Source organism: Crotalus tigris, unplaced genomic scaffold (genome assembly GCF_016545835.1).
Source record: "Crotalus tigris isolate CLP2741 ecotype Arizona unplaced genomic scaffold, ASM1654583v1 scf7180000019483.1746242, whole genome shotgun sequence".
NCBI classification, from domain to species: Eukaryota; Metazoa; Chordata; class Lepidosauria; order Squamata; family Viperidae; genus Crotalus; species Crotalus tigris.
In genome coordinates, this window is record NW_024097562.1 from 204,722 (window position 1) to 229,946 (window position 25,225).

Genomic DNA, 25,225 nt, shown 5'->3' on the forward strand with positions numbered 1-25,225 from the left:
AATTTCAACAAAATTCATTTGATTTATAATAATCAATTTATCTCAGAAGATCTCAAGATCTTTTAATTGCTTCAAATGTAGAATCATACTCCATTTAATATAAATAAGTTAAAAAATAAAGGGTACATATGCTTTCCGATATTTTGGATAGTGCTTAAATTTGTTTAAGTAATATTCGTGGCACAAAACAGCACTTAGTGCCTGATTAAAAAAGACACATGTCACCACTAGCCACCAAGTTAAATTATAAAATCCAAAAGTGACAGCCATTGATGTATATATGAGAAATTCTGCAAAATAATGAGGACAGGACACCATTTCAAACCAGTCGCCAAAAGGAATGCTATGATCCAAACTGACAACCTTTCCTAAAATAAAAAATAAAAAAAATAGCTGAATTTAGAAAGGTGAGCAGAACTAGTAGTATAATTAGGTAGTGATGGGGGAGGAAAACAGTCAGGCTACAACTTTAATAAATCCATTGCCTCTATTTGGCCCTTTTCTCAACCACACCTTTTTTCCATTTAGTGACCGTAATCTGGTCCAGCAACTTTGTCGTTCAGCAAAATAGTTGCTAAGTGAATATGTGTCTGAGAGAGCAAGGGAGAGATGCTGTGAAGATCCTCGATTGTTGCTCCATCGTTCAGTTAAAGTTCTCTGTATAGCAGTGGTTCTCAACCTTTTTAATGCTGCGACCCCCAACCAGTCGTAAGTCGAGGACTACTCAACCGGTCGTAAGTCGAGGACTACTCAACTGGTGCAGCACCGTTTGCAGAATGGGACTTTTGGCGGGCTCAGCAGGGCAGAGACAGCCTGGACAATTCCTATTGGCTTTTGAAAGCCAATAGAATTAGACTCTATTCAAGAGAGTCTATTCTATTGGCTTTCAAAAGCCAATAGAATAAAAGGGAGTAGCACAGCTAAGGAAAAGGGGGAAAAAATGGCGGACTGCGTTGTTTGGCGACCCCCGTGAAATGGTCGCCACAGGTTGAGAACCACTCTGTATAGTGTCACGTGCCTGACCTGATTTCCCCCCCCCTTTTTTAACCCCCTCACGGGCCAGAGAGCTTATTTAAAGAGTTGCTACCTGAACCTGACCAGACCTTAATCAGTTTCACATTGAAAGCTTTTGTTGTCATTTGTGGGAAGTTTGGTCATAAATGCACATACCGAAATGAAAATATTTTGTTTTATTCTGTCTTTATTACTGTTCATAAACTGTTTATAAATACCATCATATGTGTGAATTGTTACTAACCATGGCAGTTGCTAATCAACATGTGAATGTATTTTCTTTCCAAGACAAAACTACGTGCTTATTTTGATCAGTTGGAAGGATCATCTTCACTCTGATCAGATCTGTTCATTATTTTTTTTTTTTTTCAGCCACAGGTTTTCTCTACTCCATGGTTAATGTGAGTGACAGGACATCCAGCTTGGCCAAAGAACCTGTTTTCCTGGATTATACAATTGTGCCTCTGGATACAATCCAAAATATGTTCCTGTCTCACATGTTACAGGCTGTGCTTATGTAACTACATTCAAACATTTTCCCAAGTAGATATTTTAGCCTAATCTCGCCATCATCTGGCTTCAAATTGTGCTCAACATCAAGAGTGATCATCCCAGCTAGCATAGCCAATGAATGAAATTTGCTTTACTCTTTAGCTACAGCCCAATCTCCCTAGGCCAGGACTAGGCAGTCTTGCCTCTTTTATGACTTGTGGACTTCAACTCCCAGAATTCCTGAGCCAGCCACGCTGAGGGGAAAGGGAGAGGTTTCTAAGCTGAGCCATGCTGGCTGAGGAATTCTGGGAGTTGAAGTCCACGAGTTATAAAAGAGCCAAGGTTGCCTACTCCTGGCCTAGTCTATTAAGCCTGACAGGAGTAGATTATCAGAAACTGGTAGGCCTAGTCCATGGGTAGGCAGTCTTGGCTCTTTTCTGACTCGTGGACTTCAACTCCCAGAATTTCTGAGCCAGCCACGCTGAGGGGAAAGGGAAAGGTTTCCAAGCTGAGCCATGCTGGCTGAAGAATTCTGGGAGTTGAAGTCCACGAGTCATAAAAGAGCCAAGGTTGCCTATCCTTGCCCTAGGCCTTTATTGCTAATAGTAGATCTTGTCCAAGTGGCTTTTGATGTAGAGCAAAACCAGGATGCTAGTGAAAGGTGCCAAGAAATCCCTCAATTCAAAACAGGTGTTTCTACCTTTTGCCTCCCAACAACTCTCTTCTTTCAGTCTCAGTCTAAGTCTCCATCTTGAGGACAATGCTAAGAAGGGCAACAAGGCAGGAGATTTTGGAGCGATTGGGTTCAACAAACCTCAATCGCACATAAGTTTGGTTCCTTACGTTGAACCCCCTGCTCTTTGCATACAAGGTCAGAATATTCATGTATTAGGGACGTGCAGCATTTTGGATCCCAAGCCAAGAAAGATGGTTTGGATGGAATAAATAAGTGTACCATACTTGGAGCCTTCTTAGGAGAAGCTGTGTCTTCTGGGCTCACATGGAACCTACTCAGTCACAAGGAGATACTGTTTTGAGTTAAAAGAAATACCAGCAGAGTTCAAGAAGGTGCTGTGGAGCAGGTATGGCCATGTTCATGATTGTTGGCTTGTTATTAACTCAAGCTCAACTTTTCCTGGGATTGGTTGTTACCATACAATCTCAGGATAATAACCAATTTAAGGAGATATCCACTCACTCCAAAGCACCTTTTTGACTTGGCATTTGAAGCACTAATCTCCCTAATCTGGATTTAAAGACCTAAGTTGTTTGTTCTGAATGCTTTCTACATAAATATCACCAATGTTCTTTGAACAATAAACAAAGGGTTGCAATAACACCTATACCAGGGGTAGGCAACCTTGGCTCTTTTATGACTCGTGGACTTCAACTTCCGGAATTCCTCAGCCAGCATGGCTCAGCATGGAAACCTCTCCCTTCCCCCCCCCCCCAGCATGGCTGGCTCAGGAATTCTGGAAGTTGAAGTCCACAAGTCATAAAAGACCCAAGGTTGCCTACCCCTGGGCTATGCTAATATATTTGACCAGGGAAAGATTAAAAAATGTTGTGTGGAATAGCAATTCTTTTACCTGATTTATCTTTTCGAAGGTTAGCAAGAATAACATGGCATCTGTGTTGATGAACAGAAGCCCAACAGAACATCACAAGTCCTAGAACATGGTACCAGCAGACTATCAATGAGTGATCTTTGCCTAAACGAAGAGAAACAGAATGTATTTATTCTTTTAAAATATTTTAAACCTCTGCTTTATTAAATTCAGATTTCAATGTGGTCTATGGTAAACTGATGTTACTGTTATTTATTCTACATCATCCTGAAGTCTGAATTTTAACACATTTGAAGCAAAATATCATCCATGAATTTTTAAAATGCCATTCAGAAATAGTATATAACAACAACAACAACAACAAATATATAAAGCTGGAAGTCAGAAGAAAGCAACAGACAATAAATGCTGACACTGCAAAGAAGCTGAAGAAACAGTGGATCACCTGGTTAACTGCAGCAAGAAGATTGCACAGATTGACTATCAACAATGGCATGACAAAGTAGCAACAATGGTACACTGGAAGATCTGCAAGAAACACCATTTGCCTGAAAGCCGGAACAGGTGGAAAATAGACAAAGTAGAAGAAACGAAGAAATGGAAATGCTCTGGGATTTTAGAATTCAAACAGGCACCTGCCACATAACAGGCCAGACTTAACAATTATCAATAAGAAAGACAAAATTTAAGTCCGGATGGTGGACTTTGCAGACCATGGAGACTTCGGAAGAGAAGATAAAGAGCTGGTGAAAATCACAACGTAAAAAGACGTACAAATAGAAGTGGAACGACTGTGGCAAAAGAAAGCAAAAATGGTACCAATAATAATAGATGCCTTGGGTGCAATCCCAAAACATGCAAATAAACTGTGATACTTTTCCTGATACAATAATTTTCTGCCTCAAGGGAACTTTGATCTGTCTCCTACGGAAGGCCATGAAACATGTACGCCGTATTTCAAGTTGGGCCTAGTTCCACTGAATGATTTGGAAGCGAATGACCACAGTTCAATGGTAGCAAATCTGATCTTGCATTCAGTAGCCCTAGATATGGCTTCTGACATTTCCACATCTGGGAAAAACTTGCAGAACTACCTATCAGTGGAACAGTTTCAAATGAGAGAAACCAATAGCGTCATTTCATAGTGGGCTGTGTCCTGTGCGCTTATGTGCTATTATACCAGTTTGATACTCATCTATTCCTGAACAAAAGAAAAAGAATGCTTACGTCAGGTGTAAAAGACCAGGTCTACACGTGAAGGGTCAATTTAACTGATTTATTGCTGAAAGCCTATGCTGAGCAATTTTCCCAACTAATGATCAGCACCTGGTTATAGTTAAATAATGGCAATCGATAGCAATAGCACTTAGATTTATATACTGCTTCATAGTGCTTTACAGCTCTCACTAAGCGGCTTACAGAGTCAGCCTAGAGGTAGTCCTCAATTTACGACCACAATGGAGCCCAAAATTTCTGTTGCTAAGTGAGACATTGGTTGAGCTGAATTTTGCCCCAGTTTTACGACCTTCCTTGCCACGGCTGTTAAGGGAATCACTGCCATTGTTAAGTTAGTAGCACGGTGGTTAAGTGAATTCGGCTTCCCCATTGACTTTACTTGTCAGAAGTTTGCAAAAGGGGATCACATGATCTCAGGACATTCATGTGGAATCGTCATCCACATGAATCAGTGGCCAAGCATCTGAATTTTGATCCCGTGACGGTGGGAAGCTGCAATTGTCGTAAGGGTGAAAAATGGTCGTTAAGTCCCTTTTTTTCAGTGCCGTTTTAACTTTGGTCATTAAATGAACTGTTGTAAGTCGAGGACTGCCTGTATTGCCTCCAACAATCTAGGCCCTCATTTTACCAAACTCAAAAGGATGGAAGGCTGTGTCAACCTTGAGCTGGTGAGGATCAAACTGCAGGCACTCGGCAGAATTAACCTGCAATACTGCATTGTAACCACTGCCCCACTGTGGTTGAAGGAGGGATGAACTTAGTTCATTTGTGGCTACCTAATAATTTTAGGCTAACCCCTCTCTTTACTCCTCCCCTTGGCTCTGCCACTCCTTCTCCTGCAGTGTATTGCAAGAGGGCAATAGAAGATGCTTACCTTCTCTGCTCTTTGCTGGCACTTGACACAGCACTGTCAACCCCACCAAAACATAGTAAAAAAGGCCAAAGCAATAGTGTACAAAATGGATGACGCCTCCAGAATAGATGCTAATGTGGAGACATTCCTTTAGCCGTCTACAGCTATTCACCCAGACCCAAAAGCACACCAGGAAGGCTGACAGGAATTCGGCACCTAGAAATCCAACAAAGACAGTGTGTAAACAACTGTTACCTTGTCTTAAGTGTGTCAGATTCAGCCCAAACAAATCACAAGATATGCAAGAAATCCTCAGAGATGTTACCCATGTTAACGTATAGAGTTCTGTCAGTGGGAAAAATATGGGACCAGCCTCTACATTTTTCCTTCTCAGATAAAAGACATCAAGCTCCAAATGACTTTGGGTGACTAACAGGTGGTTAAAAATGTCAAAATGCAGATAGTCCTCATCTTACAACTGTTCGTTTAGTGACTGTTCAAACTTACATCACTGAAAAAGTGACAGATGACCGTTTTTCACACTTAACCACCATTACAGCACCCCCAGGGTCATGTGATCAAAATTCAGAGGCAAGGCAACTGACTCGTATTTACGACGGTTGCAATGTCCTGGGGGTCCTGTGATCACCTTTTGCGACCTTCTGACATGCTAAGTCAGTGATGGTGAACCTTTTAGAGACCGAGTGCCCAAACTGCAACCCAAAACCCACTTATTTATTGCCAAGTGCAAAGTGGGCGTGGCCTACTGGGTGGGCGTGGCTGTGGTGGTCATGGCAGACTGGGTGGGTGTGGTCACTTCAATGTTGCTCGTGGGGAGGGACGCCTGTGGGGGCTGGGCAGGGTTGGGGAAGATCCAGGGGGTCTCTGGCAGGGGGGGACGGTGGGCAGGAGGCTCATCCTGTGGGGTGAGGTGAGGCAGGGCAAGGCAAGGCAGGGGTGCCATTGTCACAGGGCAAGGTGAGGCAGGGGCCAGGGCAGTTGCTGCCCGACACCCTTGGCCCTGCACACCGAGGCCAGCAAGCGCATGAGGGCCAACGGTGTCTGTCAGCAGCCACAGCCTGCCGGCCCCTCAACTGGCACACTCTGGGGCTCCACAGCCCGCCACCAGTAGTTCAGAGAAGCCACCTCTGAGCTGGACGGATAGCCGACAGCCGAGGAGGCGATGAAGTGGGTCGTGCCCGGGAAAAGGAGAGCATGCGAGGCCAGGAGGGATGGGACGGAGGGGAGGGAAACCAGCCGTGCTGGGATGCCTCCGGCTACATGGGACCTCAGCGAGTTAGCGGGCGGCTGGTTGAAGAGGAATGGTTGCCATCTCCGGGGCATGGCGCGCGTGCCCACCAAGAGGGCTCTGAGTGCCGCCTCTGGCATGCGTGCCATAGGTTCGCCACCACTGAGCTAAGTCAATGGGCAAGGCACGTTCACTTGATAGTTGCGTTATTATTCACTTAACAACTGTGGCAAGAAAAGATGTAAACTGGGGCTTAACAAAGGTTTCACTTAGCAACAAAAATTTTGGGCTCAGTTGTACTTATATGACAGACATCAATAAAAAAAAATAACACACCAGACCAGAAGAAGCCACTCACATGTTACGCATTAAAACAGGCTCACCCAGCAACTTGGCTAGCTGCCTGGAGAAAGAATCAGGTCCTCAAGGTCTTTCTGAATGCCAGCAGAGTCAGGGCCATCTGAATCCGGAGGAAGGAGCTGTAGTACAGACATAGTGCAAAGAAAGTCCTGGCTCCTGTCAGTCGATATTGATGAATTGATAGGACCCAGATCGTGCCAAACCTGCTGACCTCCTTGGAGAGACGACAATGGTTTGTCTGATTGTGTTAGAGAGGCAGAGCTGGCTTCAGTGTCCAGGCTCTGTGCTCTGAAGGCTTTTATGGGTGACCACCAGCATCCTGAATTCCAACTGGAGGGCCCACGGGTTAGCAGCGCAGTTTATTTGCTAGCAGTGTTATGGAAGCATATTGAGATGGTCCCATAGCCTCTGGCATTTGTTCAAGTGAACCTGGCTTCCCCCTTAACTTTGCTTGTTATACATATGCAACCGTCATAAATATGAATCAGTTGCCAAGTGTCTGAATTTTGATCCTGTAACCATGGGGATGCTGTAAGGTCCTCAACCTTGGCAACTGTAAGATGTGTGGTCTTCAACTCCCAGAATTCCTCAGCCAGCCAGGGCTGGCTGAGGAATTCTGGGAGTTGAAGTCCACATGTCTTACAGTTGCTAAGTTTGAAGACCCCAGCTGTAAGGGTCGTAAGTGTGAAAAATGGTCATAAGTCACCTTTTTCAGTGCTGTTGTCACTTCAAATGGTCACTAAATGAACTGTTGAGCGCTACCTGTATCCAATATATTAAAATATATTTAAAATATGCCCTTCAACCTCCAGTATTATTTTGAGTATAACTATTATTACTATCCGACCTCTTTTCTACTCTTTTCTTCAGTTTTCTGGATCTCTCCATACCCTGCAGCCCTATTCCTCTTCTCCTACCCTCCCCAAATGAAGGTGGGATACCTATATTTGAAAAATCCGTAGTGAAAATTATTGTGCTTGTCCACCGATTTTATGCACAGAATAAACAATTTCAGCTTTAGTAGAGAAGCTATTCTGCAAAGTCTATAATATATTGGGACCCTCTCCACCAAATAATACAGTATGCATATATCTAAAAGAATGCATACCATTTTCTGAGTGATGGACACTTCTGTCTTCCTTTGCTTCATCAAGAACGTCAAGCAAATCCCGAATCCAAAAGGGGAACGCCCGAGAGAAGAGCACACATTGCATAAACAGCAGAAGCAGGAAGCCATTCCAGGTCACGGACACAATATAAAAATGGTAGAACCACCTGCAGAAGGAAACAGGGACAGTTTAGGATCAGTCTGCACATTGCATTGAGTGCAGTACTGCAGGCCACTTTAGCTGACTGTGTTCAGCAGGTCAGCGGTTCAAATCTCACCGGCTCAAGGTTGACTCAGCCTTCCATCCTTCCGGGGTAGGTAAAATGAGGACCCAGATTGTTGGGGGCAATGTAAATATAGATACACATTGCTTACTGGTGTACACCGCTTAGAGAGTGCTTGCACTTAAAGCGGTATATAAGTCTCACAAATAAATAAATAAATAAATAAATAAATAAACTACAGACAATGTTGTTGGTTTGTTTTTAGATTAGTAATTAAGCAAATTGTAGTTTTTTTGGGGGGGAAAGTTTTTAAATTTTACAAAACAATACAACCCTTCCCCGAACCTCCCCAACCCTCCCATTCCCTCCCCCGACCTTCCCAGAGCTGAATATAGGCTTAATAGAAATTTCTTCAAAAAATCTTAAAAAAGATTTAAACCATGAATAAATCTAAATACATTAATTAAACAGATTATAAGATACTTAACAATAATATATATATAAAAAAAACATAAATACAAAAAAATACTTAAAAAGAAGAAAAATAGGAAAAAAGAAAAAAGAAAAAGATTAAAAAAAATAAAAAAAATAAGGTCTATAAAATATTTTAAATTTTTAAATATGAGTTATTGAAAAGCTAAATATTTTTTTATATCCAACTTATATTGTATAAAGTCTATCCATTTTTTCCATACCACAAAATACTTCTCTTGCGATTGAAGCAAATTGTAGTTTAATATACTAGTTCCCAACCTAACTCTTGTGCTGGAGGGGCCAACATTTTTTGTTCCAGGAGAGAAGGAACTTAACCTGAGCAAGGGTTAGTAAACCGTAGAAAATCAGACGCGAGTGGGCAGATGGGAAAACCATTCTGCTCATGGTCGGATGTATTTCAGAATGCGGATTTATACCAATTGCAGCATGGAAAAGAACCCGTAGCGGTGGCCCGAAAGATGGAGCAGTTCTGCTTCATCCAGTTTTGGTCACCACATTACAAAAAAGATGTTGGGACTTTGGGAAAAATAATGCAGAGAAGAGCAACTAAGATGATTAAAGGGCTAGAGACGAAAACATATGAAGAACGGATGTAGGAACTGGTATGGCTGGTCTAGAGAAAAGAAGGACCTGGGGTGAGGTGATAGCACTATTCCAATATGTGAGGGGCTGCCAGAAAGAAGAAGGGATCAACCGATTTTCCAAAGCACCAGAAGGCAGGAAAAGAAACAATGGATGGAAACTAATCAAGGAAGAGAAGCAACCTAGAACAGTGATGGCAAACCTTTTAGAGCGTGCCGCCCCATGTCCGGCGCCGCCGCATGCGCAGCGCGCACGCGCGGCACCGCCCCCTGAGGGGGAAAAATGGCGGATCGCCTTGTTTGGCGACCCCCGAGAAATGGTTGATCGACCCCAAATGGGGTCGCGACCCATAGGTTGAGAACTGCTGTTTTAGAGTCCGAGTGCCCAAACTGCAACGCAAAATCCACATGTATGGTCGGGTGCCGGGTGGGTGTGGCCCATTGTCTGGGTGTGGCCCATTGGGTGGGCGTGGCTGTGGTGGTAACAACAGACTGGATGGGATTAAAAAGTTCAATCAATTCCAACTTTGCAAGATCTTTTTTTTCCCCCGCAAGAAGTTGAAATTGACTGATTCATTGAACCGTTTGGTTTTTTTTGCACAAGCGATGGAGGCCTAAAGTGAAAAGGTTTTATAAAACCCAGCTGAAGGCCTAGGACTGGGACGATGGCGTGCGTGCCCACAGAGAGGGTTCTGAGTGCCGCCTCTGGCACCCGTGCCATAGGTTCGCCACCCCTGACCTAGAACTAAGGAGAAACTTCCTAACAGTGAGGACAATTAATCAGTGGAACAACCTGCCTTCAGAAGTTATGAATGCTCCAACACTGGAAATTTTTAAGAGACTGGACAGCCACTTGTCTGAAATGGTACTATAGGGTACTATAGGAGGGGGTTGGACTAGTCCAGTGGTTCTTAACCTGGGCGATATCGCCCCCCAGGGGGCGATTTCATTTTTCAGGGGGGCGATGGAACAAAGGCGACGTGGGGGCGAAGGAACAAAAAGAGGGTGATATGGGGGCAATGGAGCAAGAAGTTTTGAGGACACTTTTAGACTTTTTCATACAGTGAATCACTGCATATCTGTCGTACAAAAACATCAGATCGCTCGCTATTAGTGGATTGAATTGTGTTTTCAAATGTTCCTCCAGATAGCTTCAGTACAGAACACCGTATATATGTGAAGACGCATCGCTTATCTTCATGTGCGTTGCGCAGCAGCCTCTGCCCTTTTTATATTTCTTTTTGGGTCTTAAATTTCACTTGTAATTCAATCATTAAATATTACTGTTTTTCTTTTTGGGCATTTCACTTTCTTGAAATTGAATTTTGTTTTCCGTGGTCGTTACATTTAAGTGTCTCGAATAAATAAGATAATAATGAAATACATGTATCACGAAGTTTGGGAATAAAGTGACGGGTGGCACCAAAAATTTTTCACACAGTTGAGATATGGGAAAAAGACTGGAAATAAATTACTTGCATCGATATGTCCTGATGACCATTTTAAAGAAAACAAAAAAAGGGTTTGCATAAATTGAAGAATTATCTCCTATGTTGTGATTGAGAGGTTATGTTAGGGGAGGGGGGCGATGACACCTTCCTCATTGGCTCAATGGGGCGATTCGTTGAAAAAGGTTAAGAACCGCTGGACTAGATGACCTCCAAGGTCCCTTCCAGCTCTACTCTGATTGCACTCCGCTCCTACTGTAAATAACCTGTTTGGTTTACCTCTTGGGAACATCAAAGATCTGCAGGAGGACGGGACGCTGCCCACCGGCTGCCTTGGTCTTCCCGTAACGGATCAGGTCTTGAAAGATCCCGACGAGGTTCAGCGAGGGAGCCCCGCGTGATGCTTTCAGCAGCGGAACTTGCAGAGCGAGCAGCGCGGCGAAGAAACACGCGGACAACGCCAGCCACACCGCAGCCAGCATTTCCCTCACTGCGCAGACGCCGAACTCACCGCTCATTCCCTTCCCCTCCCCTCCCCGCTCAATTACCCTATGCCAGGGGTAGGCAACCTTGGGTCTTTTATGACTCGTGGACTTCAACTCCCAGAATTCCTGAGCCAGCATGGCTGGTTCAGGAATTCTGGGAGTTGAAGTCCACGAGTCATAAAAGAGCCAAGGTTGCTTACCCCTGCCCTATGCCAGAGCAATCTGGGGAAGCAGTCGCGGGAGCGGCAAAGCCCCGCCCTTGGCCGGTTTTCCACACCTCCTTCCGGTGGCGCTTCCGCTCCTCAGCTGAGAGCATGCTGGGAATTGTAGTTCGAGCTGCCAACCTGGCTGGAGTAGGAGCTGGACGGCTACGTCGCCTCTCCGAGCTCGGACTGGCCGAAAAGCGACCGTCGGAGGGGCAGCGGCCGTCGGAGGCCCGCGGCTTCCACTAAGCGGAGGGATGGAAGCCGCTGCTTGGCGCCAGGGAGGGCGCGGGAGAGGCAGGGGCCGGGCTGCAGCCGGCGGGGTCTCTTTGGGCAACGGACCCGGCGGGCGGGGAAAGGCGAGAGGAGCCGGAGGGTTGCCGGGCGGCGCAGGGGGAGCCCAGGGTGAGTATCCCTCCCTGCTGTGCCGCCGGGAGGCTTCATCTTTGGGCTGGCGAGGCTTTCTGGAGCCGCCTTCATGAGAAAGAGCGGCGAGCGGGGGAGGGGGGGGGAGAAACATGCCTTTCCCAAAGCTGCTTTTTTCAGGAAGCAGCTGGACTTTCTTGTTTTTTCTTTGAAGACGTTTCACTTCTCCTCCAAGAAGCTTCTTCGGTTCCGGCTGGATGGTGGGGAATGAAAGGATGTATACTCCTTGCAGACCGCTGGTCCTTTGCATTCTTTTAGACCAGGGGTAGGCAACCTTGGCTCTTTTATGACTCGTGGACTTCAACTCCCAGAATTCCTGAACCAGCCATGCTGAGAGGAAAGGGAGAGTTTCCAAGCTGAGCCATGCTGGCTCAGGAATTCTGGGAGTTGAAGTCCACGAGTCATAAAAGCCAAGGTTGCCTACTCTTGGCCTAGGCCTAGGCCACTTTATGACTCGTGGACTTCAACTCCCAGACTTCCTGAGCCAGCATGGCTCAGCTTAGAAACCTCTCCCTTTCCCCTCAGCATGGCTAGCTCAGGAATTCTGGGAGTTGAAGTCCACGAGTCATAAAAGAGCCAAGGTTGCCTACCCCTGGTTTAGTAGACAAGAGTCGTTGAGGCCACTTGGAGGTTTACCTGTGTGCTCAGGATCACCTGAGCGGTGTAAATGGGTGTGGAGCCTCCTTAGCTGCAGGGTGTCTTCTGCCCTGGGTCCCTTCGCTGTGGAAGACAGGTGCAGGCTATTAGGGATGAGTCTGTGTTGTCTGCATTTGTGCTTGTTCCAGATGCAGGCAACACATCTGCGCCTGTCTTCAGCAGCGAGGACAGTGATGTTTACCACAATACAGAGTGGTGCCTAATGCAGTTATGAGAGTGCCTGAACCCTCAGACTTGCGCTTCCCCTTTGCCTCCTTTCCCGTGAGGAAAAGGTCTCAAATTCTAATGGAATATTTATGGATACCGATATAGCTGAATTTGGATTCTCAAAGAGCACAGAAGCATTAATAAAGGAAGAGAAATATCACTTTGAAGCAGGTTACAAACTACATGTACATCTTGTGCAAATCAGCAACGTTCTAATTTGTATTACTTAAATATTTTAGCTTAGTTCCGTTTGTCGGCAAGACGTTTATACAGTGGGGCAAAAAAGTATTTAGTCAGCCACCAATTGTGCAAGTTCTCCCACTTAAAAAGATGAGAGAGGCCTGCAATTGTCATCATAGGTAGACCTCAACTATGAGAGACAAAATGGGAAAACAAATCCAGACAATCACATTGTCTGATTTGGAAAGAATTTATTTGCAAATTATGGTGGAAAATAAGTATGTGGTCAGTATCAAAAGTTCATCTCAATACTTTGTTATATATCCTTTGTTGGCAATGACAGAGGTCAAACGTTTTCTGTAAGTCTTCACAAGGTTGGCACACACTGTTGCTGGTATGTTGGCCCATTCCTTCATGCAGATCTCCTCTAGAGCAGTGATGTTTTGGGGCTGTCGCTGGGCAACACGGACTTTCAACTTCTTCCAAAGGTTTTCTATGGGGTTGAGATCTGGAGACTGGCTAGACCACTGCAGGACCTTGAAATGCTTCTTACGAAGCCACTCACTCCTTCGTTGCCCGGGCGGTGTGTTTGGGATCATTGTCATGCTGAAAGACCCAGCCACATTTCATCTTCATTGCCCTTGCTGATGGAAGGAGGTTTGCACTCAAAATCTCACGATACATGGCCCCATTCTTTCTTTCCTGTACACGGATCAGTCGTCCTGGTCCCTTTGCAGAGAAACAGCCCCAAAGCATGATGTTTCCACCCCCATGCTTCACAGTAGATATGGTGTTCTTTGAATGCAACTCAGCATTCTCTCTTCTCCAAACACAACGAGTTGTATTTCTACCAAACAGTTCTACTTTGGTTTCATCTGACCATATGACATTCTCCCAATCCTCTTCTGGATCATCCAAGTGCTCTCTAGCAAACTTCAGACGGGCCCGGACATGTACTGGCTTAAGCAGGGGGACACGTCTGGCACTGCAGGATCTGAGTCCCTGGCAGCGTAGTGTGTTACTGATGGTTGCCTTTGTTATGTTGGTCCCAGCTCTCTGCAGGTCAATCAGTAGGTCCCCCCGTGTGGTTCTGGGATTTTTGCTCACCGTTCTTGTGATCATGTTGACCCCACGGGGTGAGATCTTGCGTGGAGCCCCAGATCGAGGGAGATTATCAGTGGTCTTGTATGTCTTCCATTTTCTAATTATTGCTCCCACAGTTGATTTCTTCACACCAAGCTGCTTTCCTATTGCAGATTCAGTCTTCCCAGCCTGGTGCAGGTCTACAATTTTGTTTCTGGTGTCCTTCAACAGCTCTTTGGTTTTCACCATAGTGGAGTTTAGAGTGTGACTGTTTGAGGTTGTGGACAGGTGTCTTTTATACTGATAACAAGTTCAAACAGTTGCCCTTAATACAGGTAATGAGTGGAGGACAGAGGAGCCTCTTAAAGAAGAAGTTACAGGTCTGTGAGAGCCAGAAATCTTGCTTGTTTGTAGGTGACCACATACTTATTTTCCACCATAATTTGCAAATAAATTCTTTCCAAATCAGACAATGTGATTGTCTGGATTTGTTTTCTCATTTTGTCTCTCAGAGTTGAGGTCTACCTATGATGAGAATTGCAGGCCTCTCTCATCTTTTTAAGTGGGAGAACTTGCACAATTGGTAGCTGACTAAATACTTTTTTGCCCCACTGTAGTTGGATTTGTGTAATGGGCAAGCCATGATTGATTCCTGTTTTATTTTCTCCGAAATATGTCAAGAAAGGAAAGCTAAGAATCCGAAGAAAGAATTTCCCTGTTTATTTATGCTCCAAATTAGCCTTTCTTGGAAAAAGAGAGTTTCATGCACTTTTGTGTTAATGCTTAGTTAAAATCCTGGATCCAAGCTATCATTGACTGACTGCTTTCAGATCTGCCTTCATGCGAAAGACCATATTAAAAAGGATGTATTTTAGAATTTTGAGCATTATTAGTGAAGTATGGTAAGAAATAGGAAATCTAACCATAAGGAGAGAGTAATCTTAATTTTCCTGGTCATACATGCTGAAAGACAATTGAGATAACAGTATCTGGAGAAAAGCTCACATCAAAAACTTTTTAAAGTTTCTGATCTTTGTATAGAATTATTATATAGGTAAATATTTACACAGAACTTTAGTTTATTGACCTTAATGTTGAAAAAATAGGGTCTGGATTCATATTTCATGCTAAGCCATTACGTGGGTTGTTTGGTTTGACCTTAGTATATTTATATACATTGTTACTGTGATTCATTCAGCATTAGTTGAACAAACCATTGCTTGTGTATTATATGATGCTAATTACTGTTTTAGCTTCTCCTAATGTGTAGTTTTATTATTTTAACAGAACTTGCATCGCAGAAAAAATTTGATGAAATCAAGAAGGCTAATCAAGCTGCAGTTAAGAGGCTTGTTGAAAATCAGTTTAGCTCCTCATCCGATGATGATGATGATGAAGAAGAAGAAATTGAAGGGAAGCATGGACAAATATTGGCCAAAACATTTACAAAATATACTAATCAGACTGGTAATTTTTTTCTATATTGGCTTCTCAGCTTTCATTTCAAAGAAAAACATATTACATTTTTTTAAAAAAATGCTTAGAGATTAATTGCCATATTTGTGATAGAATATTACTTTGCTAGATTTGGAAAGATACTGTTCATGTTCACATTGCCCAGTAAGCTAACCATATTGTGTCACGCTTTGCTTGTGTATTTTGGAAAAAATATGTAAAATCTCAGGATAATCTGCTGCCTTAATGTGCTAAGTTGAGGTTGCTGTTCCTGTCAGTGAAATTGAAATTTGCTCTTCGGGATCTAGGTTTGGGGAAGTGAATGATGATTACTCAAAAAAGACTTCAGGAAAAGGATTATCCGCATATGAGACACCAAGGGCTGCAAAAATCATTGCCAAAATATTGGCCTTCATCACTTCACAGGCAAAATGTATGCAGTGCTCTCATTACTTTTCCTAGGAGTGATTGTCAAACAAAAAATTTCTCCTCAGAGCAAGTATATTGTACCTAACGAGGTTGGTAAACAGCTCTCACAATAAAGGAAAAGGATCTGCAAGCCACTCTTGCAGGGTTAGACATTAGTGTTCAAGATTCTTACATTATGAAAATATTGAACACAAGATATATGCATGAAAGGGAGGCAACTACTGTTCCCCAGAAAAATTGCCATCCCTCCTACGTTTGCCAGTTATTACCTGGATAATCCAGAGGCTTATTAGAACAAAACACTACATTTTCACAAAAGACTGTCCTCTTCTCCATGAAGCGTGGCTGGAATAGTATGGGGCTCTTTCTAGCCTCTGAATATGGATTGAGGGAACGTGATTTCTAGATTGTACCAGCAAATTCTATAAGGGAATGTCCAGGTACTTGTCAACGAAGTGAAGCTTAAATGGATATTCTTTCTGAGAATGATCACACAAAAGTAACTCTTATCATTGAATGGCTGGAACAAGAGAAATTTCACATTTTGGAATGACTTGAGAAAAAGAGCTGATCTTGCCCCAGTTGAAATGTGGCGTGACTTGAAGCAAATAGGCCATGCAAAACAACCTTGAAATATTAATGAATTTAAATAGTTCTGTAAAGGCTTCCGGTTTTGCATCACAATGACATAGCCAAGGGATTGCGGCGCTCCACACCCCACGGTTGGTTTTGTCCTGCCTGAAGACCCTAAATGGGTCTAAAGTCGCTCCGGAGAGGCGACGAAGAAGGAGGCCCCCTCGTTGATCATGGAAGCCTCCAACCTGACAGGAGAAAGGCTAGCTACACTTTAGTGGCTAGCCTAAGCTATTGGCATCCGAAATCCAAAAACACCAACTAAGAACAACTGTGAATGGTGTGTTGGAGTTGGGTGAGAATATTGATCTTCTCTATTTTGAAACTGATTTCCTGGAAAAGATCCCCAAGAAGCAAAATATCCTCCGAAAGTGAGAAGGAAGGGGACTATAACCCTACCCTTCCATAGACGGAAGCAGCAATTTAATTTTTAATGGGGGACAGAAATACATTGAAATGGACTAATGTAAAACTATAATTTGGATAAAACTGAAAACTGTGGAAATTGTTAAGATTTTTTATTTAAAAGAATAGTGATGAAATTATAAGAAAATAATCTTTTCACTTTAAAAGTTGGAAAATAAACAGCTACTGACATCTAGTGGTGGAACAGAATATAGAACTACAGCTGCCCTGCCTTGGAAATTGGCAAGACACCGAAAAACAGAGCACAATTTATCCCTTTGATCCTCAGTGATTCTTAGCTAAACAGAGAACAGCTGGGAACAGAGGAAAAAAAATACACTGGGCTTCCTATTGCAGAATGAGAAATACAATTGTTATGAAAACTGCTGACTTTCTTGGATTATAAACACTTACTGAGCTGTGATATTTAAGTTTAAGAATCGTTTGCAGAGAAGGAAAAACTTTGACTCTGGCTATTCTTTTAGGGGGGAAATTATTGAATTGTTTTAACTGTTGAACATTTTGGACTGTTCATAAAGATAAGAAACATATAAGACTATAGCGTTTGGAATTTAAGATAGGTTAGTTTGATGAAAATGGAGATTGCATATACAACTAAAAGTGGTAAGAAACCACACGCAATATTCTTTTCTAAAATCCCCAGTCTGGAACATCAGAGATCTGCAGGAGTAATACTTCAAGACAAGACAAATATTTTCCTGGAGGAAATGTATGCTATGTTGCAACTAATCTAAACGACAATTGCTTCAAATCATAATGAGATTAAAAATATTTTGATGATATAAACGAGCACATCCCTGACCTAAGCTCACAATTTAAAAATTCTCAGAAAATGGTGACAAAGAATGAACCAATAAATCAGATAATAGAACAAAAACCAGAGGAAAATGACCCAAAGATGGAGGCCACAAATGAAGAAAATTACAGCTTAACACATACAAAGAAAAATCTGCAAGATTTTGCTATAATATTGGAAATGGAAAAGACATTTTATTTTTTAGAACTTCAAAACAAACCTGAAGATAAGAAAGAAGACTTGATAAAATGGACAGTAGAGCTATCAGGAGAATCACTAGCGTTTGGGAGACAAAAAATGAAAAGAGAAATTGAGGGAGAATGAAAGGAACATAAATGGGCGAAACTCCCCTCAAAAGCATCTTACTCAATTTGTCTTTCCCATTCTTAACAACATATAAAAATACAGGAAGAATCTCTTGGCAAGCTGAATATACTGACTTGGAAAGCTGCTAAGGAAAAGAAGAAGGCGAGAGCCAAACTCAAGAGAGATAATTTGAACTACCAGATGGAGTACTACATGACCAAACACTTGTTTGAATATGGTTAAAAGAATACCGTATTTTCTGGCGTATAAGGTAACCTGGCGTATAAGACAACCCCTGACTTCGGCGCCGATTTCCATGCCTAGAAAGTCGTCTTATACACCAGAAACTACCGTAATTTCCGGCGTATAAGACGGCGTATAAGATGACCCCCGACTTCGGTGCCGATTTCGGTGCTTTAGAAAGTCGTCTTATACACCGGAAAAATACGGTAGTTAAATTTTGGATATGAACGGATTCTATAGTAAGAGAGATGTGATTCATAAGTAGTATGGTATTTCTTTATGATATGGGAAATGTAAAAATAGTGGGATGATTTAAGTGAACAAAATGTTTTGGATATTCAAAAGGAATCAACTTGGAGAAAATTATAATTGATAAGAAATGTTCTGAATACTGAAGGGAAACTAAGCTTAAATAAAAACAGGCGAGAGCAGACTCAAGAGAGATGCTTGACATACCAGATGGAGTATCATATGATCAAACATTTGTCTGAATATGGTTAAAAGAATAGTCAAATTTTGGATATGAAAGGGTTCTATAGTTAGAGAGATGTGATTTATAAGTAGTATAGTATTTTTTTAATGATATGGGAAATGTATGAAATGTTTTGGATATTTAAATGTAATTAATTTTGAGAATAACTGACAAGAAATGTTTTGAATACTGAGGAGAAAGTAAGCTTAAATAAGTTTTGAAAACAGGACTTATAGCGATTTAGTATTTCTAGTTAGTATGTTAATTATGAAAGCATAAAAATTAACTATTATTGATTGTTGTTAAATATATGAACCCAGACAACACATTGTTTACTAAGCACTAAAGGTTGTTATTCTAAAAAAATCAATAAAATATATTAAAAAAAATTGTAAAGAGGACATTCTGTATAATTGATTAGGATGAAGATGAAAGAAATATTTAACAGTTAGTGTGATAGAGGCTTCAAAAGAACACGTGATTTTGTGATTCTACAGTTTCTAGCCCAGGGGTGTCAAACTGCCGGCCCACAGGCCAGATGTGTCACGACAAAACCGCGCCGAATGGGGAAAAAGCTCTGATACGTCACACGATGTCATGTGATGTCGCAAGTTTGACATGTCTGTTCTAGCCCATAAAGACTACTAACATAATAGATTTTTTATTATCTTTTTCTATTCAAAGATGGAGATGCAAGTGAGTTGGAGCGCACAAAGCAATATATGAACGATGCCTTTCAATCTGGGGCACTGACATGCCTGATTTGCATTGCTTCAATTAAGAGAAATCAAGCAGTAAGTATCTTACATTGCTGTATTATCTTTTTCCCAATCTGTATTCACTAATCTCTTGAAATACCTTTGCCTTCCAAGACAGAACACCATATCAGGGTGGTTATTTGTGAGACTGCATTTCTCTGGTGCAGGGGTAGGCAACCTTGACTCTTTTATGACTCGTGGACTTCAACTCCCAGAATTCCTGAGCCAGCCATGCTGAGGGGAAAGGGAGAGGTTTCCAAGCTGAGCCATGCTGGCTCAGGAATTCTGGGAGTTGAAGTCCACGAGTCATGAGGGGGCCATAATTCCCCCATGTTGGCTCAGGAATTCTGGGAGTTAAAGTCCACGAGTCATGAGGGGGCCATAATTCCCCCATGTTGGCTCAGGAATTCTGGGAGTTAAAGTCCACAAGTCATGAGGGGGCCATAGTTCCCCCATGCTGGCTGAGGAATTCTGGGAGTTGAAGTCCACAAGTCATAAAAGAGCCAAGGTTGCCTACCCGAGTCTGGTGGGTAAATGTATCAACTTGAATGTCTTTATTAAATTTATACAAACAATTCTGATTATTAAATTTGTAAATACTTAACATTAATAAGACTTGAATAAAAATCAGAAACAGTGGCACAGAGTAGGAGCTTCTCTCTTACCCCATCAACCATTTTCAGCAAAGAATATCCTCAGCAGGGCTGCAAGCTAAACTAGGTTGTAAAGCCCTTCCAGAAGGCCAGACGGGTGGGGGGGCAGATTTCAGGTCCAGTGGTAGAATGTTCCACAAGGTATCTATGGAGATTCTCAGTCATCCAGGTCATGGTTGTCCCAAAGGTGCTTTTTCAAGAGGCAACTGGACTTTCTTGTTTTTCTCTGACGACATTTCATCCAAGAAGCTTCTTCAGCTCTGATTGGATGGTGGGGAATGGAAGGATTTGAATTCAGGGGTAGGCAACCTTGGCTCTTTTATGACTCGTGGACTTCAACTCCCAGAATTCCTGAGCCAGCTTGGCTCAGCTTAGAAACCTCTTTCTTTCCCCTCAGCAGGACTGGCTCAGGAATTCTGGGAGTTGAAGTCCAACTGGGAGTTGAAGAGCCAAGGTTGCCTACCCCTGGTCTAGTTGCCTCTTAAAAAAGCACCTTTGAGTTCCATAAGGTAGGAGCCACAGCAGAAAAGGCCTCCTCCTTGATCCCATTAGCCTAAATTCCTTGACTGATGAGTTTGTAGCAAGCTCCTTTTGCTGTAGTAAATTGGGTAGGCCAGTCCCATTGGGGCAAGATGGCACCTCAGATGCCATAGACACATGCTTGTAGTAATAACCAACATCTTGAATTGGATTCGGAAGCAAATTGGCAACCCATGCATTTTGTGCACAGCAGTGTTATATGTGCCACCCTAGGGACCTCCAGCCCTGCCTGCCTGCACAGCTTCATTCTGTACCAGTTGTAGCTTCTGAATTGTTTTTGTAGTGGTCATTAAGCAAATGCAGTTGTTAAGTGAACCTTTATTTTTTTGCTATGGGCCGTATTTGCCGAAAACATGGAAGTAATCATCAGTTTTTTTAGCAAAAAAAGATTGTAAATTGTGTTCACGTGACTGTGGGATTGTAAGGACCCACCTCAGCCAACCACCCAAGAAAGCAGAACTCTTGAAACAGGCATTGTCTCAAAAGGAACTTTTATTAGGGGTCAGTGACAGTAGGGAAGTCAAGGCAAGGTCTGGAGAAAAAGCCCGTCTAAATGCTATAGTTAAACTGGCAATCTTCCTCCTCCCACCAAAGTCATAGTGTCCATTTGAAATCCAGCCAATCCACAGGTGGCACACAGAGCAGGTAACTGGCACAGTTGGCTCACATCTCAAGGTCTTCTCCAGTTGCATTTCTCCGTAGCTGTCTCCCTGGTAAGGGAGACACATTCTTTTCTCAAGTGGATAGGGATGGGAGAGGAAAAGCAGAAAGCGAAAGTTATCCCAAAGTTATTCCCTCCCCCCCCCCCAGCAGAATGGCAGGCCCCAAACAATAAGGATTTGGGGACCTGACAGGGATGCTGCAATATACCACATACACGGGTTGGTTGCCAAGGGACCAAAATATCGCCATGTGACCACGAAGGGGGGGCAGCGGCTGTCAGAATGTGAGAACCAGACCGTAAGTAACTTTTGTGGGGTCCATTGCCAAGCGACCAGTTGTAAGTTGAGGTCCACCTGGAGGGGTGTATTTGGCTTTGTGTTTTAAAATACCTTATTAAACACAAGTGGAGATAGAAAAGTTTGGGGCGGAAATAAAGTAAGAAATGTTATTATTTTGTGGCTAAGACATCTCTAGCCACAAAATGCTATGTTATCAGAAGATGAAGATAAATAGCATTAATTTAATGATTAGACTAGCTATGCTGACTCAGGAATTCTGGGAGTTGAAGCCCATGAGTCATAAAAGAGCTGAGGTTGCCTACCCCTGGATTAGACAACCAGGTATTTCACCTCAGGCAGAAGCCCAATTTTTTCTTAGTTATTTTCTTTTATTTTTAAGGATTAAATGTTACGGTTCAGATCAACAGATTGCTAAGAAGGGCTTCTAAACCACATATTCTCGCTTTTCTTCCAGGTCTGGAGTTGTTCTGGCTGCTTCTGCATATTTCATATGCCGTGCATACAAAAATGGGCGAAAGATAGCCTTTTTTTAGTATCTTCTCCTCTGACTAATGATGATTTTGGAAAAAAGGATTATCCATGGCCATGGTAAACTTTTAAGAGTTTGTTTTGAAAGCTGGTCTATGCATTTAGAGGGAAAAAAAATGGAGCACTAGCTTTGAAAAGAACAGTTGTAGCCAGAAGTCTATACCGTAAATGCTGCAATTTTAGCTTCAGTGTAAAGCTCCCTAGCTCAGTGGTGGCGAACCTATGGCACAGGTGCCAGAGGCGTCACTCAGAGCCCCCTCTGTGCGCCATCGCCCCAATCCTAGGCCTTCAGCTGGGTTTTATAAAACCTTTTCACTTTAGGCCTCCACCGCCATGTGCAAAGAAAAAAAAGGTTCAATCAATGAGTCAATTTCAACTTCTCGCGGGGAAAAAAAGATCGTGCAAAGTTGAAATTGATTGAACTTTTTAGTCCCACCCAGTCTGCCATTACCACCGTAGCCACGCCCAGCCAATGGGCCACATCCACCCGGCACTTGATGATGCATAAGTGGGTTTTGGGTTGCAGTTTGGCACTCAGTCTCTAAAAGGTTCGCCATCACTGCCCTAGCTGATAAATCTTACTTTTATTTTGAAGTATGTTTAGCTAATCTAGCACATCTTGAATATTGTACAAGTTAAGAATATGACCTATGTTATATATTCACTGGGACCAATTCAGCCAAAATTGTGCACAACCTTTGCTTTCCATTCAAAACAGTTGGATCTTGAAAATATTTATATCTGGCACACAGGTAATCTGTGAGTTTCTCTGTTAGCTAGTGTTGAGTTGAATTTAGTTCACTGTTCACAGTACAGTATATCCAACATATTTTTAGGAAAGGGTTTGGTCAGTGAACTTCAGACTGTATTGCTTCACTCCTTCTGAATGTAACCCTTCTGAATATAACAAATGTAACAATGCAAAATGGTGTCTAGGAACAGAAAGGCTGATCTTCCTTGGGTCATAGAATAATAAAGTTGGGAGGGACCTTAGAGGTCTTCTAGTCCACCTCCCTGCTTGAACCGGAGACCTTATACCATTTCAGACAAATGTTTGTCCAGTCCCCTTTTAAAAGCCTCTAGTGATAGAGCTGTAATGGCGAACCTTTTAGAGACCGAGTGCCCAAACTGCAACCCCAAACCCACTTATGTATTGTCGGGTGCTGGGTGGGCGTCACTGCGGTGGTAACGGCAGACTGGGTGGGACTAAAAAGTTCAATCAATCAATCAAGAGCCGAGGTGGCGCAGCAGTTAGAGTGCAGTACTGCAGGCCACTTTAGCTGACTGTGTTCAGCAGGTCAGCGGTTCAAATCTCACAGGCTCAAGGTTGGCTTCCATCCTTCCAGGGTAGGTAAAATGAGGACCCAGATTGTTGGGGGCAATGTAAATATATATATATACATTGCTTACTGGTGTACACCGCTTAGAGAGTGCTTGCACTTAAAGCGGTATATAAGTCTCATAAATAAATAAATCCCAACTTTGCAAGATCTTTTTTTTCCCCGCGAGAAGTTGAAATTGACTCATTGATTGAACCTTTTTTTTTTTTTTTTTGCACACGGTGGCGGAGGCCTAAAGCGAAAAGGTTTTATAAAACCCAGCTGAAGGCCTAGGACTGGGGCGACAGTGCACGTGCTCACAGAGAGAGCTCTGAGTGCCCCCTCTGGCACCCGTGCCATAGGTTTGCCACCACTGTGATAGAGCACCCACAACTTCTGAAGGCAGGCTGTTCCACTGATTAATTGTTCTCACTGTCAGAAAGTTTCTCCTTAGTTCTAGGCTGCTTCTCTCCTTGGTTAGTTTCCATCCATTGTTTCTGGTCCTGCCTTCAGGTGCTTTTCATTACCCAATTCCTGTAAATGTTCTTCATATGTTTAGCCTCCAGCCTCCTAACTTCCCTAGCTGTAAATATTGTTGTTGTTGTTAATTGCGAAGTCGTGTCCGACCCATCGCGACCCCATGGACAATGTTCCTCCAGGTCTTCCTGTCCTCTACCATCTTCTGGAGTCCATTTACTATCTATTACCTTAATTTATCTATGTTACATTTCTCTTTTCTTTGCCATCCTCATTGTTATGCTGACCTCCTGATTCTTTTTTTTTGCACATTAACATGAACTTTTTTTAATCTGCAGCTTATTTATTTTGTAAATACATGTGCAGCACATATGCAAAAGGGTGCTTTTCGTTCTCCACCTAGTTCAGTTGTGTCCATCATAAAGCTAATTTTTCAGAGACCTTTCTTGGTTCCACTCTTCTTACCAATCAGTTTTATGTTAAAATTACATAGAAACAGAATCCATCTATGCATTTTAAACAATGGGAAAGAATTGTTATACTTGCCTATAACCTAGTTGTAAGATAAACATTAAATACAAAAGCTTATATTTTTTTTGGCAAATCTAGACAGCATACTAAAAAGCAGAGACATCACCCTGCCAACAAAAGGGCGTATAGTCCAGGCCATGGTTTTCCCAGTTGCAATGTATGGCTGTGAAAGTTGGACCATAAGAAAGGCTGAGCGCCAAAGAATGGAGGCCTTTGAACTATGGTGCTGGAGAAGAGTCCCTTGGACTGCAAGGCGTTCAAACCGGTCAGTCCTAGAAGAGATCAACCCCGACTGCTCTTTAGAAGGCCAGATCCTGAAGTTGAAACTCAAGTACTTTGGCCACCTAATGAGAAGGAAGGACTCACTGGAGAAGGACCTAATGCTGGGAAAGATGGAGGGCAATAGAAGAAGGGGACGACAGAGAATGAGATGGCTGGATGGAGTCCCTGAAGCAGTAGGTGTGAACTTAAATGGACTCCAGAAGATGGTAGAGGACAGGAAGACCTGGAGGAACATTGTCCATGGGGTCGCGATGGGTCGGACACGACTTCGCAATTAACAACAACAACAATATTTTTCTTTCCATATGAAAAGTATAGAGGCAATGATTTTATAAACATGAGAAAATAAATAGAAGGTAGGTCCTGTTTGTGGATGTGTAGACATTCAGATCCACATATAAACCTCCAGAAGGGAACTGTTGCCTTTACTGGTAGTTCTCGGCTTACAACTCTAATGGAACTTGCCCATTACAGTCAAAACATCATAATAATCATAAAGGGGATCATCATGTGACTGGCCTGATTTTATGACCATTTTTGCAGCAG

The 25,225-nt window shown here is 42.7% G+C and overlaps 2 protein-coding genes across 2 annotated transcripts in view; one reads left to right on the forward strand and one right to left on the reverse strand.

Annotated features, from left to right (window-relative positions):
* SRD5A3 (steroid 5 alpha-reductase 3) lies at positions 1–11,184 on the reverse strand. The gene is made up of 5 exons (XM_039362895.1): positions 10,908–11,184; positions 7,881–8,047; positions 5,185–5,379; positions 3,096–3,218; positions 1–368 (listed from the first exon to the last, which is right to left on the reverse strand). The coding sequence occupies exons 1-5, from the start codon at positions 11,144–11,146 to the stop codon at positions 109–111; spliced, it is 984 nt and encodes a 327-aa protein (XP_039218829.1). The 5' UTR covers positions 11,147–11,184; the 3' UTR covers positions 1–108.
* Positions 11,185–11,438: 254 nt separating this feature from the next.
* Positions 11,439–25,225, forward strand: part of NFXL1 (nuclear transcription factor, X-box binding like 1) — a 60,709-nt gene continuing 46,922 nt past the window's right edge. Inside the window, exons 1-4 of the mRNA XM_039362884.1 lie at positions 11,439–11,721; positions 15,157–15,336; positions 19,314–19,423; positions 21,997–22,130. Of these exons, the coding sequence (XP_039218818.1) occupies positions 11,574–11,721; positions 15,157–15,336; positions 19,314–19,423; positions 21,997–22,130 (572 nt within the window). The 5' untranslated portion in view covers positions 11,439–11,573. The remainder of the gene's footprint in view (positions 11,722–15,156; positions 15,337–19,313; positions 19,424–21,996; positions 22,131–25,225) is intronic.

What these genes read in the sequence shown, in the direction of transcription:
- SRD5A3 (XM_039362895.1), bottom strand. Translation starts at nt 11,146, where the DNA reads ATGAGCGGTGAGTTCGGCGTCTGCGCAGTGAGGGAAATGCTGGCTGCG. An exon ending in ATCTTTGATGTTCCCAAGAG is followed by an intron (nt 8,048 to 10,907) that starts GTAAACCAAACA and finishes TTCCTTCTGCAG; the next exon opens with GTGGTTCTACCATTTTTATA. An exon ending in GCCAGCAAAGAGCAGAGAAG is followed by an intron (nt 3,219 to 5,184) that starts GTAAGCATCTTC and finishes CTCTTCGTTTAG; the next exon opens with GCAAAGATCACTCATTGATA.